The following is a 21,273-nucleotide window of genomic DNA, read 5'->3' as shown; positions in this document are numbered from 1 at the left end:
ATTCTATTATAGTTGCGTTTATAACAATATACTACACACACATTATAAACAACGTTAAGGGAACATACAAACAAACATAACGCAAGTGTGTGTGTGTGTATGTATATATATATATATATATATTTAAAACAATAATAATAACAATAATATTTTATATATTAAGAATATTTATAAATATGCATTCTGACTTATTTACACTGTTAAAGAGTTAGATTATCATACTAAACATGGAAAGTTAAAAAAAAACGAGTTGGAGTATTTCTGTGCCAAATCCACTCCTTCAGGGTTCATGTAAGTCCCAGTGTTAAGGGAACAGTGGATGCAGTTTGTTTCTCCGGGCAGCAACGCAGCTGTGCGAGTGTTTTTGTTTGTTTGTTCCTGGAATTTTGGTGACGAATGTTTTTAACAAAACCAATAAAATGTAAGTCAATAAAGTTTTTGTTCCTGTTTTATTTATGTCGATGTCGATGTCAATCGCTACGCAAAAGCATCACAAGGTCGTGACTCTTTAGCTCCGCCCACAGCACGCCTATAGGAGCTCTAGCAGTCTTTTATAAACCTGATAAAACTCTTCAGAGATATTAAGGATGCAATTCTACTCTACAGGTACTCAAGATTGACATAAGATTGGCAGAAACTGTGAGCGTTATGTTAAAAATGTATTTATTACCAGTTATTCTTTGCAGCCTCATTTTTTTTGGAAGTTAAAATAAAACAAATTTACTTTCATGACGTAAACACACTTTTTCAAGAGATGATGTTATCCACACAAACAAGCCACAGCGTTTGAGGGCGAGTCAAGTTGCTCGTGGCCGGTCAGTGTAAAACATAGGTGGTCATTATACACATGTGTTACCCAGTGACGTGGAGCTGTCACGGAAGTGGGATTCGAATTACTGACGACTCGTTCAGGCTGTTCAGAGTCCATTCTTTCTTTGGGAGTATAATGAAATGCAGGTCATTTACATTCACTTACAGCTACTTTGCACACTGCATAAAAATGAGTATTTGAAATGGGACAATAGGAACACTTTAATATGGAGAGAGCTCAACGCGCTGCAACTTCAGAAAACACATGCAAATAGAAAAAAAGCACCAGCAAATCAAGAAAACATCTTCATCAGTTTGAACCAGGTGCTACAAATGCAAATAATGCAAACAAATAAAGAAATGGACTGCAAATGCTTACAACACAACCAAATAAAAATACATTTTATTAGCAGTGCATTTCTTTGTTTGGTTGTGTTGTGAATATTAGCGGTGCATTTCTTTGTTTGGTTGTGTTGTGAATATTAGCGGTGCATTTCTTTGTTTGGTTGTGTTGTGAATATTAGCGGTGCATTTCTTCGTTTGGTTGTGTTGTGAATATTAGCGGTGCATTTCTTCGTTTGGTTGTGTTGTGAATATTAGCGGTGCATTTCTTCGTTTGGTTGTGTTGTGAATATTAGCGGTGCATTTCTTCGTTTGGTTGTGTTGTGAATATTAGCGGTGCATTTCTTTGTTTGGTTGTGTTGTGAATATTAGCGGTGCATTTCTTTGTTTGGTTGTGTTGTGAATATTAGCGGTGCATTTCTTTGTTTGGTTGTGTTGTGAATATTAGCGGTGCATTTCTTTGTTTGGTTGTGTTGTGAATATTAGCGGTGCATTTCTTTGTTTGGTTGTGTTGTGAATATTAGCGGTGCATTTCTTTGTTTGGTTGTGTTGTGAATATTAGCGGTGCATTTCTTCGTTTGGTTGAGTTGTGAATATTAGCGGTGCATTTCTTCATTTGGTTGTGTTGTGAATTTTAGTGGTGCATTTCTTCGTTTGGTTGTGTTGTGAATATTAGCGGTGCATTTCTTTGTTTGGTTGTGTTGTGAATATTAGCGGTGCATTTTTTCATTTGGTTGTGTTGTGAATATTAGCGGTGCATTTCTTTGTTTGGTTGTGTTGTGAATATTAGCGGTGCATTTCTTCGTTTGGTTGTGTTGTGAATATTAGCGGTGCATTTCTTCATTTGGTTGTGTTGTGAATATTAGCGGTGCATTTCTTCGTTTGGTTGTGTTGTGAATATTAGCGGTGCATTTCTTCGTTTGGTTGTGTTGTGAATATTAGCGGTGCATTTCTTCGTTTGGTTGTGTTGTGAATATTAGCGGTGCATTTCTTCATTTGGTTGTGTTGTGAATATTAGCGGTGCATTTCTTCGTTTGGTTGTGTTGTGAATATTAGCGGTGCATTTCTTCGTTTGGTTGTGTTGTGAATATTAGCGGTGCATTTCTTTGTTTGGTTGTGTTGTGAATATTAGCGGTGCATTTCTTTGTTTGGTTGTGTTGTGAATATTAGCCGTGCATTTCTTTGTTTGGTTGTGTTGTGAATATTAGCGGTGCATTTCTTTGTTTGGTTGAGTTCTGAATATTAGTGGTGCATTTCTTACCATATACCATATATATGTATTACATTTGTAATCCTTTAGCAGACATTATAAATAATATTTGAGACTGTGTATAATTCATACACTGCCCAAAACACCCTAGAAACATGCTAGCAGCAACATACGCAACCACAACAACAATGCTATCATTTTAATATGGGCAAATACCACCCACAGGAATCCAGTAGATATTAAAGCTACAGTATATAGTCATATAGCTTACATAAAACAAGAAAATGAAGGTGACGAAGGGAAAGACAGGATGTGATCACTGTTTGTCTAACACGCTGAAGACGAAGAGAAGGAAAGAGTCAAGTGTAATCTTCAGAGATTATAAGATTCCCAATGTGTAATCTTGACGACTGGCATGAGATAACTCAGATTGATTAGTTAAAGGGGTCACATTTTCTTTTTTTTATTATTTTGTACTGTTCTCTGAGGGCTACTTATAATGTTAGCACAATTTTACATTAAATAAAGGCAAAACGCTCTGTTTGGATAGACATGACGGATTGTAGACTCGCAAGTAAACGCCCACTGTTATGATTCATCCATTCTTTTCTTAATGTTGAGATCAGAAGGAAGGCAATGCAAAGACTGTTTTTCCACAGATTGTTGTCTTTCGAGGATCTTTAACATTTGGTTTCTGTGTAGACCTGCATTTGCGCAAATCAGTGGGTGGAGCTTAAGGCAAAGATGTAGAATCTGTGGGCGGGGCTAAAGAGACAGTGATGTAGAAGCAGGCGTTGATCTTCTTCTGCGGAGGCGGGGTTTAGCCACACTCATCCAATGACCTCTTATAGGTCAAAAGATCAATTTGGATTTCTCAGTTCATGACCTCTTTAATGACTAAAGATGAGAAACACAAACTGACAGATGCAGATGTGGAAGTGTGCCATCGCTGGAGATTCACAGATAAGACTTTTTACACCAACAGTCATGTTGACTAAAAGGGAAAGTCCTTAATGTACGGGATTCACTTAAAGTCAGATTTTCCTGTTTCCCTTCGCTGAATGATCAAACACTCAGAAAAGTCTTAAAATCGTGAAAATTGACAATAAAAAGAGCTAACCTGGAGCTCACATACATGAACCATAAGTCTTGAATAAAATATGGCTTTAGCTTTAATCCAAAACCAAGTGAGTTGCATTATTTTGATTATTAATGCATCATGTTGTTATCTTAGCAACATCTTAATGCTCAGAACATCGCTGTCTCACAGGAATCCTTCACTGTCTGATACGTTTACCCAGTTAAGGAACAGTTATCAGCTCTTTACTAATGCTCTCAAAACATAATTATTTATTGATCATGGAGCCTGCCTTATTTCTGGATGTTTTTAAACATTATAAATGAATATTGTTTAAATTAAAAATAACATTACAATACTGTTTGCATGTTGCCTTAATTTTCTTACAATAACAAAAAAAAGTTTTTTAATTAAAACATGTAAAAAAGTGACATCTTGAACAATCAGAAAATGTTCAAAAATAACGTTTTCATAATGTAATTAAACGTTAGCAAAATGTTGTTCGAAAATATTTAGTTTGCTGGGAAAGTTATCAGGTCTTTAATAATTTTCTTAAAATGTTATCACAAAAGCTTTTCCTCATGGAATTTTTATTTATGTAACATTTAAAAAAATATTTACGACTACTTTTACTACATTCAAAAGTAATTTTCAGTAATGTTTGCAAAATTATCATGTTTGGAATGTTTGGAATGTTCAGAAAACATTTAAAAGTAATGGTTCTTAAAAATGGAATGTTCCCCTAATGTTTACATAACAAAAAAAGTTCTACATTTTCAAAACATTAATAAAAACTAGACGTTTTTTATGTTCAGAGAACATTTAAAATTAACATTTTTGTAAATCTATGGGAACATGAGCAAAACTCTCTTTTTTTCAGCTGAGTATGTTTTTAATAAAAACCTTATTGTAAAGTGTTATGAATTAATTTAGCATAAAAACTTGTATGATGCTAAATTAATTGCTAAATCTTTACAGTAAGGTTCATTAGTTAACAACTTTAGTTAACATGAACTACGCATGAACAATACTTCTACAGTATTTATTAATCTTAATAAATGTTAATTTAACGTTTACGTATGCATTAATAAAATCAAAAGTTGTGCTTGTTAACACTTGCTAATGCACTGAGAATTAACTTGAATATAAATGAACTAACATTAACTAATGGGAGTTTATTGTAATGTTACCATGTAACATCTAAAGGAATATGTCGTTTAAACTACTAACACAGGTGAAATGACTCAAAATCTCCAAAAAAATCTGTTTGCTGCACAGTCATGAAAAGGAGCAACATCATACACCTCAGTTCAGATTTTCTCTTTAAACTATGTCTGACTGAGACTCGAAACTCATAAAACCGAACAAACAGAACATCCACAGCTAAAAATAGACTTTTCATTTGCATTCGAGAGAGTTTAATGAGAACAACCGCAGTCAGAATAACAGCCGTAAGTCCGGGACAGAGGAAGAACACGAGTGTCAGCTAAACGCAGGCCTTTCTCTCCGGACCAAAGCTGATTAAAACTTCCACAAGTGAACAGAAAAGTCACATTAAACCTTCGCTTAAATCTCCCTGGAGTTACACAAAACAGCCTGGCATGGAGTTCAAATCTCCTCAAAGCTCTTAGAGCATGCACTTCTGTGAGGTTTCCCATCTGCTGATTAACCAAAAACACACGATAATTCCTCGTGGGTCATTAGTGGTGTCTCAATGAACCTAAATATAATCCTCAGCGCTCTACCGCCACATCAGACCATGAGCACATCACAAGCCTCCAATATCATATTCATTGTCCGGCCGGTTCATTTGTCTGCTGTGGATGGCTTTGCAAACGATGCACAGAACACAAAGCATTTGTTGAGAGATGCTCATCTCACCTGGCTCTGTGCAGTTCTTCACCTCCGTCGCATTTTCAGGCGCAGAGGACATCAGCCGTCGACCCCAGTGATCATGTGACTCCATATGCCACTCCTCCACAATCATACCATGACCTGCAAAAACCAAACACTGGTCAAATCACTATAAAGAAAGAAAATAAAGAAAGAAAGAAAGAAAGTCATGGGTTTGGAACATAAATGATGACAGAGACATCAGAGATCAAATGAGTGAAACGTCACTTTAAATATCTAATTTCAGACTATCTTACACAAAAATAAGCTATTATAACATTTAAAATTTGTGGTATATTTTGGGGTTACACAGTCACAATAAGCAACAATGATATGCATGCTCATGATATTAAAAACTGCAGTACCCCTGAATTCTTTGAGGATATTTAAATTAATATCTTAAAATGAATAATTTTACATGCACTTAAGATTAAATTTTATTTATATTATACATGGCCTTAAATTCACCTCATTTGAATACGACTATTAAATATTGTTATTTTAGAAATTAATTTATTGAATTAATATATTAAATTAATAACATCAACATGAAATATAATTCACATAATTGTAAATGTTAAAAAATTAATTTAAAAAACCTTCAATTAAATAATTGCAGCTACATTATTAATGAAATGAAAATTTGTATTTGTACAGACTTACATTAAATATAATTCATATGATTTTAAATATAAACCATAAATAAATGAGTCGTAAATATTACTAAATTAATGAAATGGAATAAATTAAAATTAAGATCATTTTAAATTGATGTCTTAAAAGGAATGCGTTTACATGTATTAACATTAAATATTGGCTATATTTAAATATTAACCATAAATAAATATAAACATAAAATATTATTTATGTCTGCTACCATCAGCATAGAATCAAACACTAATTAATTAGTGACTCAGACTACTTTATACAAGCCTAGAGTGCGGTTAAATCGCATTAGCATTAGCAATTAGCATTAGCTCATTAGCAATAAAGCAGAGGACTTTAGTCTTTAGTGTGCTCAGCTTTAACGTAAATGAATCTTTTTTTAGTTACGCCTGAGCATCGCTGGCAGCGTTTTCTCCACTGCAGGGGTTTCAAGCTATCTCGGGATGTCAATTAAAGTAAACCGGCCTAAATGCGGTCCAAACGACTGTCCTGAGATGCTGATGAGACTCTCACAGAGCACACGAGCAGCTCCAGGCCAGAGATATTTCTCAAAGAGCTTCAGAAGCAAGCGTGTGCTGTAAATCAAAGGAAGAGATTCTCACTTTCCCTCAGTTGTTTCCTGAGTGTTTGGGAAATTACACTGAGATCACACTTGAAAGACTTTTTAGTCTATAATTAAGAACGACTGGGGAAGATAATATAATTAAGATGGAAAACCAGGCAGAGAGGAGAGTAACAGTTTTGCATTTCTTTTCTCCTGAAGCTACAGATGAAGAGGAGGAAAACAGGATTTGCCTGATTAGAAAGGGAGGGCTGAATATATTCCCTCCGTCTTTGATCTTTCTTTCCTAAACATCCACAACCCACCCAAACACATGTTTCAAGTTCCTCTCATGAGCAGACGGTAAAGAAAGGATCCGTTTCTGATAACAGATTTGTTATTGTCTGGACGCTATCAGTGCAGAATAATCTTTTAAGCTTCTTGTTTTTATAGTAATTAATGCTTTTGTATTCAATTCAGAAGGCTTGCATTTCATTTGAGAATTACATTTGGGTTCGAGATATGACACCTCAAATCAAGCCGCTTGTTTTTAGCTTGTCTAGAAGATCAAACCTTTCACATGGAAGATGACAGACATGCAGAAAAATCCCGGCTTGCTTTAGACTTGAGAGATTCTACGAGTTTTGCATGCACATTTGGACATTTTTTATTAATTTGTTTTAAAGATGAATAAATCTTGCATGAAATCTGATAATGTGTGCATGTGTGAACAAATAACAGTACATTCTGTATGATGCAGTGTTATTTTAATATATGGCTGTAAAAATATTATTAGTAAGTCATTTCAACTTATGTTTTTACATTACTTCAACTCATCAAAATAAGTTGAGAAATTCAACTTTTTCAAAAAATCAAAAAATCAAACTTTATATATATATATATATATATATATATATATATATATATATATATATATATTATACTTAAAAAAATAAGCATTAATTTATTTTATTTCAGTTAATGTTTATTGTATTTCAAGTAACACTTTTTTATGGGTTTATTTTGCATTAACCCTGTTTATGAAGACATTCATGTAAATATAAACAGTAGTTGATAGTTTTGTTGCTTCATTTTTACTTTTATATCATTTATGATGTTAAAATCCAAATTAATGACAAAAAAAAGTAATGATACATTTCAATCTCTTTTCTGTCCTGACATACAGTAGACACTGAAAAAAGTGTAAAATATTTCTAAAAACTATTTCAATTTTTTTTTACATTTTTTATTTTTTATGTCTTTTATCTTCATTATTTATTCATTGCAATTGTTTGCTAAATTTACTAGCAATTTCTGTGAAAATAGTTTTTTTATTTCGTTATCTGTGACTTTGCATTTTTGTCAATTTTTAAAACTGTTTCAAATATCTGAGTTTGAATTATTTTACTACACCAAGTTAAACTGATTTAAAATAAATGTCTCAGCAGCTAGCTGACATAAAACGTTTTATCATTTCATTTGATTTCAGTTAACAAATTATTATGTAACTTGTGTGTGTGTTTCTGTTTTAGATTTAGTTAACAGTATACACTTGTAAATGCTTGCTGTTCCTCTTTGCTCTAAAAAAATATATAAATTGGACAAATTCCTATGCAAATTTGTATTAATGTAATAATAAGGTATTAGGCTAAATAAAATCAAATAAACCTTTAATCATTTAAATCTTTCTTTAAAATCATAATCTACTCTATTCTATGTGTGCATGTAAGATGCATGACATGACAGTTACACACATAAAGCATCATGAGCTTTTGATCAGTTCAGTGATATGCATGTGCTGTTCAGTTCATATCATGATCTGAGCTCAATGTTTCACGATAGCAGAGGACTGTGACTCTCAATTGCCCCAAAGGCATCAGACGGCACACTTCATACACATGCCTGACCATAAAAGACAAATCACCAAAGTGCATTAAAATCTGCATATGAGACAGAGCATCGCCACACACACACACACACACACACACACGCAGGTTTGAAGACACAGCCCTAGTGAAGCCACCTGTATCTAGATGCGTCTGCCTCTATTATAGCTCATAGCACACAAATGTGAATACATATCCAAAAATGTGGAGGGCAAACATTTATGATTATGAATCATATAAAGCACAAACCGGATAATGCCACTAATGAATCTTATAGAACTGATTTTATGTAGACCATTGACCCTGAAATATACATAACTGTTCATATGTCTCTACACAATGATGCACATATTTAAAGACAGTTATTTGTGTTTAATGTCATGCCAAAAAATCTATTGAAGTATGTGTGCAAGATAAAATTTATAACATAATTTGGAAATAATGGGATCAAATCATTTAAGATATTTTCAGTATAAACTCAAATAAAATGAAATATATTAACAATAATATTATATAAAATATTCTTAATATATTAATTATAAATAATATTATGTATAATTAATATATTAAAATATGTTTATATTTTAGATTAAATATTGACTTGTTTTTTTATAGTTCATTCTTAGAGGTTACTGTTCTCATTAATTATACAAATTGATTAATTAAATTAGTAATGCTCTATTTAAGAGGAACAAAACAAGAATATATTTATTGACTAACACTCTTAAGATAAATATATAATTGCAGTTCAGTTTAATTTCAAAAAAATTTCAGTGCAATTTAGGAACAAATATTACAAAAGAGAATTCAAAAATTCCTTTACTGGTTTTAATGATGATATAAATTCAGTAACACTGTAAAAGATGCATGCATTGTAAGATGGACAAAAATAAAAAAGAATATGTTTATTGTTAAGATAGCAATAGAACTTTATTAAAAGTTTAATTTATAACGAATAAAAAAAATGGAATATAATAATCTAATTTCTGGCTCTAATTTACGACAGAAATTCCACTGTCAAGGTTTTTTTTTTTTTTTTTTTTTTTTGGCTAAACTGTCAATCAAAAGCTATTTTTTACACTAAACACTTCTAATACACTAACATTCCCATTGATGAATCTCCCCAAACTCCTCATTTAGGTTTCTTTTATTTGCATGAACTGTCCATTTCTTTTTCTAAATGAACGTCCATGTCACCTGGAAAGTCAAATTCCCTCCTCTACCTGTCCGCTGTGATCTGGGACATACATGTGTTTGAGTGACACCCAGAAGCCGGTTCTGCTCGGACTCACCTGTCCTGGTCAGGATGCTCGACATGCCCCACGCCACGAGCAGAACACTGCAGACCAAACACACCTGCGCCAGCAGCATCTCCCTCCTCTTACGCACTTTGAACATCTTGGCGATGATGGATTTCTTGGAGACCGTCGTCACGGTGCGGTCCTGATGCTGCTCCTGATCCGCGCTGGTCATCGTCGCGGCTTCGAAGAGCGATGCGCAAGCGGAGAGAGAGCACGATCAGAGGTCTGGATCCAGATACAGCAGCGCAGAATCCCAGCCTTCACCGTCCCAGATCCCTGCTCTCATCAGATTCCTCCCCGCCGCATTGCAACAACACTGGAAACGTTAAATTCCCGCATGCACGCATCCTGCGGCGCCGCATGCGTCTACCGTGAAGCGCGCGCGTGCGAATAACATCGGTCTCAGGTGATGTCCTTCGGTCCCTCTGCTTGCGAAAGCATTCCCGCTCTTCCCATCTGGATCGTCGGGAACTTTGCGCTCCTGTGATGTCCACCGGAGACACGTGACGTTCTGCGATCCGGTGCTTTCACGGCGATCCCGCTGAAGCGACGCGTCACCGGAACCTACAGAGAGACTGAAAACATTTCACACAAACACTGACATGTCACATGTGCAAGCATACTTTCATTAATGCTGAGATTCCTGATTTTAAATCTGTAAATCTGCATGAATATGCATACATTACATGCAAATTATTATTATAGAAATCTGATTAGAAAGTTCCAAATATGTTTATAATACTAATTCAAAGTATAACACTAATTCGTTTTGTGTTTAATATTAATATAAAGTTTGGAGAGTAAAGTATAATTTACAAAAGAACTGTAAACCCAAACATATAATAGCTTTGAAAATGAATACATTTATAAATAAATCCTAAAATATACAGTAAGTATAGTACAGTATAATAATAATATAATACAGTAATAAATATACACATTTCTGTATGAAAATTTACTAATAACACTGCCGTTCAAAGGTTTGTTTTTTTATTATTATTTTATTTATTTTTTTAAGAAATTGATACTTTTATTTATATAATTTATATAATTATTCAAAAGTGACATTAAAGATATTTATGCTATCAAATATTTATATTTCAAATAAGTTCTTATTGTTCTAAAATATCATTGTCATCTTTCTATTTATCAAAAAATCTTGAAAAATGTATCATGGTTTTCACAAAATAGGTTGCAGCACAACTGTTGTCAACACTGATAATAATAATAATAATAATAATAATAATAGTGTTTCTTGAGCAACAAATCAGTATATCAGAATGATTTCTGAAGATCATGTGAAACTGAAGACTGGAGTAATGATGCTGAAAATCAGCTTTGCATCACATAAATAAATACAATTTTAAAACCTTTTCAAATAGAAAACAGTTATTTTAAATTGAAATATTATTTCACAATTTTACAGTTTTTACTGTATTTTTATGCAATAAATGCACAGCCTTGGTAAGCAGAAGAGACGTTTAAAAACATAAAAAAATCTTACAGAAACTTCTGAATGTTAATAAAGCTCTTACATCTAAAAGGAATAGCATTGGTCAAATATGCACGAATCGCTGTGTTAACAGTGTGAGTGTGTCACGAGAAGGTCAGATATGAAAGTGTGTGTGTGTTTGTGTGTGTGCGTGAGTAGCATGTGTGTGACATGCTGTGTTAGCATCTACCTTTATTTCAGTTACATAATGACCTTGAAGGTCAAATGCTGACAAATTTCAGACGAGCATGGAGCTTCATCTATACATACAATCTGCATTGCTTCATTAATAGTGCATCATTCACACTGTCAACACATGTCTCTTCTATATGCTATTTATGAGCCAACAAATAAAAACAGCACTGCCATTTTGTGCAACTCAGATTTACCTATAGATATCTGAATTGCCAATGAATCTAAATCCTAATAGAAACTTATTGTATTTTTAAACTAATTAGAGAAAAGGGGGGAAAATATCAACAGAAAATATTTCATAAACCGCATGCAAGCACACACGTGGACACACACACACACACACACACACACACATATATATACAGTATATCAGTGACCTAGTTCCATGTCTGCTGTCCTTTGCTGTCATAGTCTTGTTCAGCACACAGATCCACTCCTATTAACCAGCTTTAATAATGCCAGAATTTGCTAAATTAGCCTGATTCATTGTTGAATTATAATTGCTCACCGTGTTCAATTAAATACTGGGCAATTGTGATAATGGAAACTTTTAATTCTCCCATGCAATACAATTATTAAGCATGCAGATACAGAGGAATGTGAGATGTGACCTGCAGAGAATGATGATTTACTAGAGGTAAAAACACCTGGACACATCAGCATCATTCTGCTCAAGATCACACAGGAGTCCTGTAGCAGAGAATCACATTAACAACAAACATCCATAATCCTGACTCAACAATACTCCTCATTTTTGGCATATTATGCCAAATACATTTCTTTTTTATGATAAGTTTTGCTTGAAAAGTTTGCTTATGTTAGCATTCTTGAGAATAAATACATTTTCACATCAAATATTTGAGAGTTGGTAATGTTTTTTTTTTTTTTTTTACATCTCTTTTGCTCAGCAAAGCTGCATTTATTTGATAAAAGAAAAAAGAAAAAAAAAGAAATATTGTGAAATTTTATTACAAATTAAAATAACGTTTTTTTTCTAGTTTTTTATTTAGCATCCATGAAGAACTCTTAACATCCTTGGAAACTCTCCATTGATCAAAAGGTTCTTTATTGTGAAAATAGATTCTTTTAGGTTATTAAAATGTATTTCACATAAAAAAAAAAACAACAAAAAAAACCAACAATGGTTCTTTTAGAGGTGTATGTTATCATGCAGATGTTTAGACAATATAAATAATATAATATAAATAAGTTCACTGCAAGTTATTCTTATCAAATGTGCATTCCGTGTCAGAATGTCTGTTTTTGCTTTGGTCTGTGTAACTCCGCCCACTTTCAATTTAACCAATAGTATTTCGACACTCCCAGTTGCCAGTTGGTGGAAAACACAAAATCTCTATGACCAGAGAAAGAAGAAGGCGTGGATGCAAGAGTTTTTCAATAGTATTGATTATTCTCAGGTCTTAAAAATGTGTATATCAAATATGACACAGGCTTTACACAAGCATTAATGCACCTGAATGTCACTGATTATACTGTAAAACAATTGATTTTTAACAATTTCAGCTTGAAAAATAGCTCATATTTCTCAGTTGCAATGAGATGCAGGCATGCTTTTGATGTCACAGATAGTGCAAACACACTCAGGCCTTTCTTTCCCACTGGTACACTACAAATTTAATGCATCCACAAGCTCTTGCATCACTGGCAGGAAGATAAAATATTCATCATATTCATCATGGTGGGGTTTGTTTGGACGCCACACAAAATAAAACACATCAGAGGAAGACGGCGGCCTGAGCCAGATTCATTACACGTTTAACATCTGCAACGCTCCAACGCTAATGATTACAAACCTGCGGGCCGGTAAACACTGACCTTTAGTGCTGGCCTCCTAGTCACATCTGCTCACCATCACATTCAGCTGAGGAAGAAGAGGACCGGTGGGAAATCAGACTGTTTATGTAATGCAGAAACTCTGAAATGTGTATTTCTAGACTCGGTTAACTGCAGCTGAAAATCCTGTCATCATTGGTAACAAGTTACAGTGAGATTCTATGTGTTAAACACGTAAAATAACACTGGCAGCTCATTACAAGGACATTGTCTATTCATTTTACAGACATTTATGTGAACTCTAAAACCAACACAATGCAGTGTAATATTCAAAAATGAAACTTAAAATTTGTACAGGTAAAACACCTGGAAATTCCTTCAAATAATATTAACATTACATTGTGCCTTATTTATTTGTATTATTTTTTTTTAAAGTTATTGTTATAGTTAAAAACTTTCAACTTACTTGAATTAAAATAAACACTAACCAATAATAATATATACAGTGCTTTAAGTGGCCCAAAAGAGGTGTCGGTACTCTACTATAGCCCAAAAAATATATATTTTCTGTAGTTTTTTTTTTTTTTGATGACTCCCCTCATCCTGAGGTAACAACAACTATATTGAAGGGCTTTTATATACAGCAGTCAACAGGCGACCTTAATAATAAATCCTTTTATTAGTTTGTGGATTTGCTTGAGCTAGAAAGAACTACTGAACATAAATAAAATGTGCAAAAGGATTTTGAAAAATACCCTTAGAAAGAGCTACTGCATTACTGCATTCAAACTTCCAAACTGACTCGCAAAATGATTCGCGAACCAGCTCCGAACTCCTGAACTGATTCAAATAATTCGATCCCCAAACTTACTCAAATGATTCGCGAACCCGCTTTGAACTCCCGAACTGATTCAAATGATTCGCGTTCCCCAAACTGACTCAAATGATTCGCGAATCCGCTTTGAAATTCCGAACTGACTCAAAAGATTCGCGATCCCACTCCGAACTCCCGAACCGATTCAAATGATTCGCGATCCCCAAACTGACTCAAATGATTCGCGAACCCGCTTCGAACTCCCGAACTGACTCAAATGATTCGCGAACCCGCTTTAAACTCCCGAACTTACTCAAAAGATTCGCAAACCCGCTACGAACTCCTGAACTGACTCAATGATTCGCGAACCCGCTCCGAACTCTCGAATTGATTCAAATGATCCGCGGAGCCGCTCCGACCTACCAAACTGACTCAAATGATTCGCGATCCCGCTCCGAACTCCCAAACTGGTTCAAATGATTCACGCTCCATATACTCTGACCCGGGAAGAATTAGGAAGCTTGCATTGTGAAGGGCGTTCTGAAAAGCGGCAGCGCAGGCAAAGGATTAAAACCTCTATTAAAGCAGATGTCCAAATGAACGTACTGGTACGCTAAAAGCACGTTCTGGCCGCACAGAGAGGTGGCGGTACGCTCAAGAGCTATATTTGGAAGTGCAGGTACTACCGTTGCATACTGGACCACTTAAAACACTGCATATATATAAACTTACAACAAAAACTTCTCACAACAAAATTACTAAAGTTTAACTAAAATTCAAAACATATACAAAACATCAAATTACACACCATTACAAAACAAAAGACATAAACCAATTGAAAATACTGAAAAACTAAACTATAATAGTTTCTCAATGATACTAAAATAACACTGTTAAACACAAGTTACCATGAAATAAAAATGGAAATACATTCGAAAGCATTTATTTATCATATTTAATTTCCTAATACACCATAAAAACAATAAACAATGATACAAGACTAATAAATAGTATAACAAATATACTGCTCATTCATTGCTAGTTAATGTTAGTTAATGCAGGGGAATGTAAGTGTTACCTGATCCTCATATGACTTTCTGTTTTCGTTGAAACAAACATTTTCAAGAACATCCTTTCCACTGTATTCCGTATACGACTGTCAACCAACAACATGACAAAAAAACAACATTTTTTTATAATGTAATGTACTCATATTTCATTTAAAATCATGAAAAGTTGCACATTTGAGGGTGTTATGTTTTGTTTCCCCAAAGTAGAGCATTTCAATTCAACCGCTTGCCATCTTTGATGTGTGTAGAGGAAATGCAGAGGTTTAAGAGGGTAACCTTTACTCAGACAAAGACAAACCACAAAGGTTATTACTCAGAGAAAGAGCCCATTTAATCTGCAGTGACGGCATCATCATGATAAAGATGTAACAAACGGCTTGTTTGTGTCTCGAGTGCAGTTCAGAGGAGGAGACCACCTCTAAAGAAATTCACCTTGAGGACAATTGCAAAACCCACAGTATTCTTGAAAGTACCTTGGAATACAATGCAAATCTCATGTTATGGGATTTCAAAACCAATTTAATACTCTCTAGCCAGCTGAATCATTTGTTGTAGATCATCTTCAAGAAAATGAATGACCATTGTGACTAATTGTATATTACATTTTAAAATAATATTGCAACTTTTAAAACGACTAATTTATTATTTCAATGAGTTACCTTTTTTTTTTTAGATATCACAAGCAATTACAGAGTGAAAATTGTTTCTACATAGTCTAGTGCGTGCACAATTGTTAATGGAAATACTATGGTTTTAACAAGAGTAAACACTCACAGTTGTTTTGCACTTTACATCATTGCTCCTCTTTTTAATAAAATATTATCTAATATCTGCACTGCCACATCTCTCTCTTGCAGAAAAATGACAGTGTCACCTTACCTACAATGCTCTCTGTTCCCATGTTGTATAATACTGATAGAAAAGGGCATAATTTGTTCCTATTCCTGCAGAAAGTGACAGCTATTTCTGTACTTTATTGCATATTGCAAACTCCATCACCTCAGGAACAAACATTCAGTCGATCATCTGCAATTCAAGCACTTGGTGAATATTATCACAATGTATATTTAATTAACTATGATTGTAACAGGTTAGTCTCAAAACACTGAACTGGAAACAATAATGCACAAACATTTATTTGTTAATACATGGTAATGTACTGCAAAAATAGTACAGGTTTTTTTTTTTCTAAATTGGAACTAATGTAAATTTGTCATAACATGGTAATGTGCTCAGAAAAATAAATTTCCCCCCAAAATAGGAACAAAAATGCATTTTTTGTTATTAAATGGTAATGCAAAAAATATATAATAATAATTAAAATAATAATAATAATACCATGATAAATACATAAAATAAAAATAAAATTATAAACAATAATGTCAATTAATTATTGCAGCAGTGCTAATTTTGTCTACAATATTTGTAAGCCACTTTGGATTACTAAAAAAAAAAGTCTACATTTTTAAATATAAATGGTATTACCATGTCCCATATTCCCACTGATTAGCTGTAAAGAGGAGGACAATGTAATCAAGCATGATTTCATCCTGCTGACTGTGGTTGTAATCTCGAGGAGAGGTTTGATTATTGTCTTTACTAGCAGATAATGCTGCCCACATTCACACATCATTAGTTATAATCTCACCGACCAACGCAAACCATCCACGTTACAACTGTTTGCAAAGGCAAGCATGCACTCAGAAGACCTTAGCAACTGCATAGCAACAATCCAGAAGACAGACTTTCCCAAACAGAAAAAGCGAAACCCTAGCTGTTTCCAAAACTACAGTATACTGGTGAGGATTGTGGGTAAATCACTGGAGCCATTAAAAGATCCCACACACAGTGATGCCATTCGCTGGATCCAAACTACTGCTTCATTTACGGTTTCGTGGGTGAATAACAATCTCACCCACCTACTGAGAGGAGCACGACGACTAATGATTGTTAATGAGGAACCGTTTTGTAGTTTGGGAAAAATTTATACTGCTATGGATGTTCTGTTTCAATAAACAACTCAAAAATGGTGGGTTTAAATGCTGTCAATCAAACGTGCTGCTTTAGACCCCCTCAGATCACCGTCATCAGACCTCAGTGTCCACTAAAAAATAACTAATATTTTCTGTAAAACAGATCTTCAGCTGTACATGGAAACCCTTTCGAATATGAGAGCACAAAACAAGAAACCTTTGTTATAGGGATGCATGATAATATCGGCACAACATCGGTATCGGCCGATAAAAGCTTAAAATGACCATCATCGGTATCGGCCGATATGACTATTTCTGCCGATGAGCCAAACCGATATTCTCCAAGTGTAAATAATTGACCTGTTTTTCAGATGTGAATGTCTGTCTTCATTTGTAAAATAATACATTTATGGTAGAATCAGTACAGAAGAGATACATGGATTTCTCTTCAGTAAAATTAAAATTTAAATATATCAGTATATATTTGTATATATATCGATATCGGTATCGGCCAAAATTATTTTGAAAATATCGGCATATCGAATATCGGCCAAAATCCAATATCGTGCATCCCTACTTTGTTATCTACCTCACATTCTCTAAACTGTTAAATTTGAACGGAATTCAATAAAACAAATTGAATTCAGATTGAATTAGAAGTGAATCCCGGTGTGTTGTAATTAGCATGTGGCTAAGCTTATAACACGATACTCACATTGACAAGCATATAAATATACAATATAGCACACACACAAAAAGAAATAAAACCAGATTCCAAAAAAGTTGGGACACTGTACACATTGTGAATAAAAACAGAATGCAATGATGTGGAAGTTTCAAATTTCTATATTTTATTCAGAATACAACATAGATGAAATATCAAATGTTTAAACTGAGAAAATGTATCATTTTAAGGGAAAAATAAGTTGATTTTAATTTTCATGGCATCAACACATCTCAAAAAAGCTGGGAAAAGGCCATGTTTACCACTCTTTTTATAACAGTCTGCAAACGTCTGGGGACTGAGGAGACGAGTTTAGGAATAGGAATGTTGTCCCATTCTTGTCTAATACAGGCTTCTAGTTTGTAGAAACCATCACAGAAATTCCAGCGGTTTCCACTACAAATACCATTACAAACATTATAAGCATTAATAAATGGTTTCCTCAAGTGTGTTTTGAAGGTGAAGGTGAACAGTTACCAGTAGAGACCATTACCGTTTCCATTAAAACCAATACAATTCCCATTATTCTGATGGTTTCTTTTGTTATGTTCTTCAGGACGGTCTCAGATTTTGGTTAAAAAGAGGACTATACCTTACCAAACAGCTGTCTTACTGGGGGATGATGTCTTAAAATGCTGTCTAGGTAGGTTTTAGCTTTAGTACGGTGGTTATGTCACCATCTCGCCTCCGCTGAGGATGAGCGGCTGAACTCTGTGCTCCAGGAACACAACGGTCCATTTCTGACCCGTCGGGTCTACAGCTCAGCTGTCAGGTCCATTAAAGCAGAGTCAGCATTATGAATGCTAAGAGGATTAGCTGATGGACATTTCTGCTGGTTCCTGTCACTTATCAAAATGAAAAGCAGAGAGGTGGAGCTGGATTCATGCTCCACTTTAGCAAGGAACCGCGCTCGCCTTTTCTAAATCTCTTCAACTCTTAAACAGAGAGGATTACTGGAGCTGACTTACTCTGGGGAACATAAAACACCAGGACGGCGTTCACATCAGCTCTTTACATTTAAACATTTCTAGAGTATAAAACTATTACGCAACAGAGGAGAAGGTTCAGACGGTCACTCAGTCCGGCTCAACTGTGCTCCTGAACGTCTGTAAATCTCTTCCCAGATCCAATTGAGTTATTTGTGAATGTTCAAAAAGTCCAGTGTTTTAAATGTTTTGAAAAAATGTTTCTCTGTCGTGCTAATGTTAGAGAAAACATTGAGGGAATGTTCCAGTTCAGCTTTTTTCAAACATTATGGGAGCGTTCTGAAACAAGTGAAAAGCAGTAATGTTTAGAAAATATTATATAACTAAAATGATTTAGAAAAAAAGTGATGGGAATGTTACTTTTAACTGAACGTTCTGAAACAAGTAGTAAGTTACAATGTTTAAAAAGCATTGTATGTAAATGTACAACTAAAACGCTTCAGAAATAAACTGTCCATGATTGATGTATTAATAACATTTTTGTCCTAACGTTTTGCAAACATTGTGGTAACATTACTTTTAAATGTTTTCTGAATATTGTGAAACTGGTAGGTTTTTTTTTCTTTGTTTAAAGGTTTGATGCATTTCCAACTTAATGGTTTCAGAAAAAACATTCCATGAATGATAAATAAATGATGATTTTGAGCGAATTATTTGATTTGCGAACATTTATCATTTTGCAAATGTTATGGAAACGTTAGTGTTTAATGTTCTCTGAACGTTCTAAAACAAGTAGCACTAATGTTCCACTAAAACATAAAAAAAAAAACTTCATGAATGATGTACAGATAACATTTTTGTGCTAACATTTTGCAAACATAATGGGAACGTTACTTTAAATGTTCTCTGTACACGACGAAACATATAACATTTAAACTAAACTAAACTAAAACTAGAACAAAACATATCATGAACAATGTATAAATAATGTTTTTGTGCTGTTGTGCAAATATTAACAGAAACTATTTTTTAAATGTCATCACGTATTAATGTACTTAAGATAAAAGTTAAACTAGATTATTTCAAGTTCCAAGAAATGCATAGACAACATTTTATGCTACTGATTTTCATAACATTATTAAGACTAGACAAACGTTCTATGAACGTTACTGAAGGAACATTTGGTAATAACTTTGAGAGAACGCTCTGAGAACAATCCCCGTTAGCTGGGCAATAATGTGAAAATTACACCGGTTTTTGCAATTGTAATAATTTTAAAGAGATTGAAGTGCTGCTGCGGTCAATAAAAAGCACAGAGCACTAGGTTACACAGCATACACATTTCCAAATGACCTTTATGCTCAATTTGAGCTCAAGAAGGGTCCTGTAAAGTGCTTCATCTTCATACCTTCATGGATTGAGATCACAGTGCCAAGTGTCAGTCAGGAAGGTGTACAGCTCGACCCGAGAGGACCGTGGGTCAGTGGAAGCATCTTCTCTGGCCTGATGGGTCACACTCCTCCTCCTGACCGATGAATCTAGGTTCAACAGATGCCCGGTCAACTGTGATGAGCTGGAGCTTGGTGGAAGAGGAAATACAATCTAGGGCTGTTTTTTATGATTCAGGAGACACAGAAATACAGGGATGGATGGAAGTAACACAAAACCACCAATTGTAAAGTAGTAGAGAAAGTGAAAACTGACAAAAGAAGTGACTAACCTCATATTAATGCTGAATGTTTTGTATAGAGATGAGAATAAGCCTATCTGGGCCATAATGTTTGCTGTGCTGGCAGATCATGCGTTCAAAGAGATGACTCAGGATCAGCTGGAAATATTTCTGAATATCGCAGGAAGCTTTGACCCTGGATCAGTTATTCAGGTCAAGGAAAGAGGGCATGACGTGGATTTATCACGAGCTCAAAAGACAACAGGGCAGTTATCATGAGAATACAAATCATTTAAGGTGCTTTTTTTGTGTAGCGTGTTAGAAAGAACTATTATTATCCCAGCGTCCTCAGAGTTGAGGGTTAAAGGTCACTGAACATTTAAAAAATGTTGTCACGTGACCTCATTACATTGCATGTTTAATTCAGCAAGTCGCATCTAGTTAACTTAATAAATTGTTGCATTGCCCTTTTGATTAAAGCAAACATTTCATAACTTTGGCTGTCAGATTATGAATCAAATTTGTTTTAAGTATAATAGCTGGTATTAGTTAATTCACCAAATTCTACCTGGGAAGGTAGTTTCTGTCAAGAGAAAAAAAAACGTCGCAACTTTTTATCAATTCAGACCTTATTTCATGCAATTTTGAGTTTACATCTCCCAACTCTGACTTTTTTCAACGAAATTATGAGAAAAATCTGAGTTGCATGATATCAACTCAGAATTGCACAATATAACCTCAAGAGAAAGACATTTCAAAATGTAGTACATATTTCCATGCACAGCATACTAAACACTGCAGAGGGTAGCATACTATTCTGAACAAGCCCAAGTTATTTTATATAAAAGCACTGAAATGGATAAATGTAAATGCACAAACCCACACAGAC

The 21,273-nt window shown here is 34.3% G+C and overlaps 2 protein-coding genes across 5 annotated transcripts in view; one reads left to right on the top strand and one right to left on the bottom strand.

Moving 5' to 3' along the window:
• Window positions 1–10,293, bottom strand: part of LOC113068564 (sodium/potassium/calcium exchanger 4-like) — a 40,336-nt gene extending 30,043 nt beyond the window's left edge. The window contains exons 1-2 of one of the 2 annotated variants that reach the window (XM_026241331.1): window positions 9,719–10,293; window positions 5,322–5,435 (exon numbers count right to left, since the gene is read on the bottom strand). In XM_026241331.1, the coding sequence (XP_026097116.1) occupies window positions 5,322–5,435; window positions 9,719–9,899 (295 nt within the window). In that variant the 5' untranslated portion in view covers window positions 9,900–10,293. The remainder of the gene's footprint in view (window positions 1–5,321; window positions 5,436–9,718) is intronic. The other variant, XM_026241333.1, reaches the window with a different exon arrangement.
• The window catches only part of LOC113068554 (gephyrin-like), a 1,122,288-nt gene that overhangs the window by 112,127 nt on the left and 988,888 nt on the right, over window positions 1–21,273 (top strand). The window lies entirely within an intron of this gene.

This window comes from Carassius auratus, linkage group LG45M (genome assembly GCF_003368295.1).
Source record: "Carassius auratus strain Wakin linkage group LG45M, ASM336829v1, whole genome shotgun sequence".
NCBI classification, from domain to species: domain Eukaryota; kingdom Metazoa; phylum Chordata; class Actinopteri; order Cypriniformes; family Cyprinidae; genus Carassius; species Carassius auratus.
Note: the sequence above shows the minus strand (reverse complement) of the source record. Positions and strands in the feature narration are given on the sequence as shown.